We start from the raw sequence: 6,047 nt of genomic DNA, 5'->3' as shown, positions 1-6,047 counted from the left end.
TGTACCTAATATTTTTTCTAAAACATTATACAAAGCTCAAAATTCTTCCTGATTTATGTATGAATCACCTACTTGAAATATTATACTTTATTATCTACAAAAGTTTCCAATTTCCAATGTAAAATCATGTTAGAACATCTAAATGCCATTTACTACCTGGACATGAACCTTGTCTTTGTGCCCATATATGACAAAATCACCAGATTCTCCAATATCTCCTGAAAAAATTCGCAAAGCATTTCCAAAAGATCCCATACTTCATTGCCATTCCACATTTTTCTACCAAAAGACATACTTCTTACTCTAGGATTTAGCAGAAACATTTCATTCACACCAAAATTCTGTCTTTCTGAAAGAATTGAGTTTAAAAGGTAACTACTAGAGCTACCTAGAGGTTGGGCTGTGTTGACAACTGCTTTCCCAGGACTCTCTTCAAAGCTCCAGTGACCTCTTTATTCCTTAGGCTGTAAATGAGGGGATTCAGAGCTGGAGTGACAATCGTGTAGAAAACTGAGCTGATATTGTCTTGCTTGGGGCTGTGGAAGGAACTGGGTAGAACATACATGAAGGAAGCATCACCGTACCACATGCCAACTACAGTCAGGTGGGAAGAGCAGGTGACAAGGGCTTTTTTCCTGCCCTCATTTGAGGGCATATTGAGCACAGTGAACAGAATTAGTGAGTAGGAGGCCAGGATGACAGTAAGAGGAAGAATTAGCACAATAACTCCCATCAAATAAACCATGAGTTCATATGTGGAGGTGTCTGCACAGGCCAGCTTCAGCAACGGGGGTATCTCACAGAACAGGTGATTGATCTTACGATTTTTGCAGAAAGAATACTGCATGGTGTAGATGCTATATCCTAGAGCACTGAGGGAGGCCAGGATCCATGAGGTGGCTATCATGAGCCAGCAGACATTGTGACTCATTAAGATTGTATAGTTCAGGGGTTGACAAATGGCTACATACCTGTCATAGGCCATAAAGGCTAGAAGAAGGTCTTCTGCACTACCTACTGCCAGTTCTAGAAACATCTGAAGGGCACAATCTCCAAAGGATATGGTATTGTCTTTGAGGAGAAAATCTACAACAGCCTTTGGAGTAATAACTGATGTGAGGAGGAGGTCCATGAGAGACAGCTGACCAAGTAGAAGATACATGGGCACGTGGAGCCGGGCGTCCATGGTGATGACTAGAAGCAGCAGTACATTGCTGGTCAGGGCTAAGAAGTACAGGGCTGTGATTGTGGCACAGAGCAGTTCAGGAGAGCCACTGCCATCCAGAATTCCCACCAAGATGAAGCCACTTCCCAAGGTCGAGTTCCAGACTTCCATTCTGTGTTGTCTCTTTAGTTGCCTAGAAACAGTTGACTCAGTTGAGATCTGTGAACTTGTACTAAAATGGGCCCAAATTCTGTGACATTAGAAGTCCCTTAGAATTCCTAACATGGCTTCCTATATTTTTACACTAGTTGAATAGCTTTGCTTCTTGATTTTCAAATTTCTCATTTTTTTTACAATTCTTTTTGAATTCTTGTAATTTTTTTTGAGAATTTCATACGTGAGAACTGCATTTACTCCCATTCTTTCTCCCCCTCAACACTTTCCATGTCTCCTACTCTCCCTTAAATTCATGACCTCTTATTCTCTAACTGTTATTGTTATACATGTGTATGAATACACACACACACACACACACACACACACACACAAACACACACACCACACGAATGCACACATATATCCTCAGTCTATTTAGTGCTGCCGATATGTCCATGTTTTAGGCTCATTTCCTACATACCATCAGTCCACATTTGTTTGTGGCTAATCAAATTGAAATCACATTTTTTCCATATTAGTTATCTTTCTTGCTTAGTCTTCCATTTTTCATGATCCTCAGAAAGGAATACCAATTCTCTAAAATATGCAGTACATTTAAGAAAAATGTTGCTATTAGAGTTAAAATTTTGGAATTAATTTGAACATCTTTGTTTTTATCAAATTATTGTATAGCTATAAGGACAAAAAATGTAACATATAAGATCCTTCCATGGAAAACAAGTCTATTTTTTCTCATAACAATTAAAACAAGAAAATATAGCTATTAACAAGTAAAAATAGCTATTTTTAATTGTGCTATAGCCCAATAATCCTATCCAAATACACCCTTTAATGCCAATGTTCCAATTTCCCTCCTACAAATCCACAGTAATTGCACTAAGTGGGGACAGGATTGAGACGACTAGTCTCTATATTTTGAAAAATCCTATTGGTGCACAGTACCCAGTCTTATAGAGAATCTAACAAAATCAGTAGTGTCATATCTATAGGAACCTGTGATCTGCATGCAACAGCACCACTAAAGCCAGTTCAGGGCATGAAATTAAAGATGTGGAAGTCAAGTGTCCTTATAGGGATCATTCACCCATATCTTGCCATATGTATATTGACATTTCATTAGTCTCCATTGGCTTCTCTGGAGAACATAAATACTGTAACACTGAAAAGGTATGGAAGAGCAATAGAACCCAAAGATCTAGCATATCTGACAAAGTAGCTTAAAGTCTTAGGCTTGGTTTTGGATTCTGTGTTTTGATTAGCCACCCTTAGAGGCTATACATTTCAATAAAATAGAAATGAAATTCTTAACTTACCTGTTGAGAAACTTCCTGCTACACTTATACAGCTTGAAGACAGAGGATGCAGCTTTCTTTGCCAGCACTTAATTAGTTTTGCTGTTAGTGAAGTGTGTCCACTTCCATCCAATATCAGGTGCCAGAGTTGTCCCAGTCTTTCCTGTCATCTGCAGATGTATGCTAAATGTAGCAGTGGGTTCAGTCAGGCTAAGTGTCTTTGGGCAATTCAGTACGAAGCAAGATGTTTTTCCTGTTTTTAAGCCTGAGAATTTGTAGAAATTGCTTTTATATAGCAGGTTGAATTTAGGGAATGTCTATTTGTGTCAGTTTTTGGATTGCTTCTGGGTACAGATGCTCATGTTTCTTACTCTTGATCCTTTTTGGCAACACAGATCAAAGTAGCATACAGAAATTTGAAATTAGGAGAGATGTCCAAAGAATGTCATTGAGCCTCACCAAAATATATCTGGGGCCAGAATAAGGTAGTGGTTTCTTGAGATTCTGTTTTATGTTCTGAGGTCAAGATCTTTTCTTTTTTCTTTCTTTTCTTTTTTCTTTTTGCCTGTGAATATTCTCAGAGGGGCTTATATCCCAGAAGAAGGCACCCCCTTGGAAGTACAGGTTTAGGAAAATAAAAGTTAATGAATTCTCTTGGGGTTGTTTCTTGGCTTTCCTTTCAGAAGTTCTTCTGTAACTAAATGAGCACTAAGGCCTTTCTCTGAATATAAGATCCAACCTCTTTATCCTTCCAGGTGCTGAGTCTATAGGCACACAATAACTGTCTTTTCTAGGTTTCTTTGTAACCTTAAGGAAACACTGGCAGTCAATGTTTACCTTTCTAATTGAGTAGACTTGTATGGATATCCTCATGGTCAGTTCTCCAGCTGAGAAACAAGGCTAGTTTTTCAGGTTCTTCAGAACTCTACTTCCCTTATTACAGTCTTATATGGATGATTTCCAACTCCCCATGGCTATTCCATGTGGAGTCTCTAGATATGAGCGTCTACCTCCATTGACATCTGGAGACTTAGGACAGCTTCTATGTCTGTTTATGACTTGTTAACATTGGAAGTGGTTAAAGAAATGAGAGCTCCATTTTCCAAGTATTAGGTGGGAAATTGAAAATAAATCCACATAATTCTAGAGTTGTAAAGGATCAATATTAATTGACATATTTTAATGTTCCTATAAATTATGTATTGATTATGTAGATATACTGGTTGACAATTGTCTATCAATGGCAGAAATAGATGAAGAGGAGATTGGTTTTAAATGTTGAGGAAATAAAACTGCTCACATAGATCTCAGAGCACAGCTGAACTGTCATCAGTGAATGAATTTAAATGAAAAGGAAAGAGAACTCTCTCCAAAGACTCCCAGTAAAATAACTTTAGTAAGAAGAAAAGTGATGTAAACAGATTTAATAATAGTCATATTTAGCTCCTGAAATCCAAAAATATTTTTATTTCTAATCTTAAACATTTATTGTTTTTGATTATGTGAATTAGCTTTTGTCTGTTTGGGCTTATATTCATGTGAATGCAGCTCCATTCAAAGACCAGAAGTTCCTGAAGCTGGTGTTACAGAAAGGTATGAGCTACCTATATGGGAACTGGGACCAGAGCTCAAGTCCTTTGGAAAACCAGCAAGTACTCTTACTCTGAGCAATGTACCCACATTTATTTTTTTAAAAATTGTAAAGTCATAAAAATGATTACACAGGATATGAGTTCATTATAGTATTTACTGAGGTACAGGAGCAGAGCATGAAAGCATCATGATCATTTATTAATATTACTGTTTCTGTTTTGTTTTTAAAAGTGTAAGCTAAATACAGTAAAATCCGTCTGTTCTTAGTTTACAGCTTTGTAAGTTTTGATGAATACAATCATGTAATGAGCGTAAAAGTTGAAAGAACCCAAAAGATTTTCTAACACCCTCAAGTGTACTACTGCCTTTTAAAATGTTTTTCATTTATTATTTGAAAATTTTATACATGCAAACATGAAATATGATCAAATTCACTCCCTGTTTTTTCTCACCACCACTTCAGAAGTACCACCCTCAAATCTAGCCCCCAACTCAATGTCACCTTGTTTTTTATAATAACATTGAGTCTAATTATTGCTGTCCACATGTATATGGAGGTTTGTTCATTGAATGAAGAATGATCTGTCTACCAGTTGACACATCCCCAAAGAAAATTGATTCTCCTACCTCTCAGGAGCAACCAACTGCCAATAGCTCAGCATCGAAAGCCTCATGAACTTTCCGGTCATCTGTGTTGAAAGTTTTGCTTGGTTGATCTTTTGCAGCTGCTGAGTTCATGAGTGCATTAGCCGTATAATATCTGAATGATAGTATTCCAGAGCCCTACTCTCCTCTGCTTGTGCTTTCATTCTCTCTGCCTTATTTTCTGCTCCTTCTTCTGAGATGATTCCTGGGTCTTGGAAGAAGGAATGAGATAGAGATGTCTCATTTAGGACTGAGAACTCTACAATCTCTTATCTCTGTACATTGACCTATTATGAGTTTCTATATTAACTGCCATCTGTTGCAAGAAGTTTCTCTTAGGAAACCAAAAAATATACTTACTTATGGGTTTAAAAGTAAATCTGTAGGAGTTGGGTTAAAGTTATGTCCATTTAGTTGAATATTAGCTGTGGATTTTTCCATATAGCCTATGCTATACCTGGTATTTTATTTATAGCCTTATCAACCATGACAGGCATATTTCCATGATGTGGGTAGGCCTTAAATCAAAGTAGAAATTGTTGGATTCTCCAAAAGAATTTGTGCCACTACTGAACCAGTAAAGACACCATGCCAGGCATGTTATAGTTTACAGAGTTAAAGTGTTGATAAGACTAATGGTAACTTTTCTCCCCCAAGTAGAATTTATTGATTGATGTCAGTCATAGGTGACATAGTAGAGAGAGAGGTGCACCAAGATGCTAGGCCTTCATTTCCTGAAGGAACAGAGGGGCTCAGCCTTCTTGGAAAAGACTAACACCCAACTAGTTCATGCCAGTTACTTTATTCAAACATTATAAAAAGTTAATTGGGGCTGGGAAAGGTTCTACCTACCAAAGTTATCTTATCCTTGCTGCCTACAAGAACATAAAACCCATACAAATCAAGGCCATTTTGACCACGACTAGCTATAATCAAAAGTAAGAACTTCCAGTTTGCCAGGAGTGTCTTAGGACTAAGGTTCGTGCAGCGGCATGTTTTCATGTAGCACCAAGTGCAGATTCTTTAGAGAGACATCATTTCTTCAAGGGTCAAATAGTCTCAAAGCAGATTTTCAGCCTCCACTAATTGACCCAAACATAGAAATGGCTTTGTTAAAATATTTCACTCAAAGCCAGACACAAAGCCTTTACTATACATTGCACTTAAAGCCAGAC

The 6,047-nt window shown here is 37.5% G+C and overlaps 1 protein-coding gene across 1 annotated transcript; it reads right to left on the bottom strand.

Moving 5' to 3' along the window:
• Nucleotides 1–388: 388 nt before the first annotated feature.
• On the bottom strand, nucleotides 389–1,336 carry LOC114633402 (olfactory receptor 2AG1-like). The gene has a single exon (XM_028781986.1). The coding sequence runs from the start codon at nucleotides 1,334–1,336 to the stop codon at nucleotides 389–391; it is 948 nt and encodes a 315-aa protein (XP_028637819.1).
• Nucleotides 1,337–6,047: the final 4,711 nt, after the last annotated feature.

Source organism: Grammomys surdaster, unplaced genomic scaffold (assembly GCF_004785775.1).
Source record: "Grammomys surdaster isolate TR1022 unplaced genomic scaffold, NIH_TR_1.0 620, whole genome shotgun sequence".
Lineage (NCBI taxonomy): Eukaryota > Metazoa > Chordata > Mammalia > Rodentia > Muridae > Grammomys > Grammomys surdaster.
The sequence above is the reverse complement of the archived record's forward strand: the minus strand, read 5'-3'. Positions and strand labels throughout refer to the sequence as shown.

Bases quoted from the DNA above. Each gene is read 5' to 3' on its own strand.
- LOC114633402 (XM_028781986.1), bottom strand. From the start codon at position 1,336: ATGGAAGTCTGGAACTCGACCTTGGGAAGTGGCTTCATCTTGGTGGGA.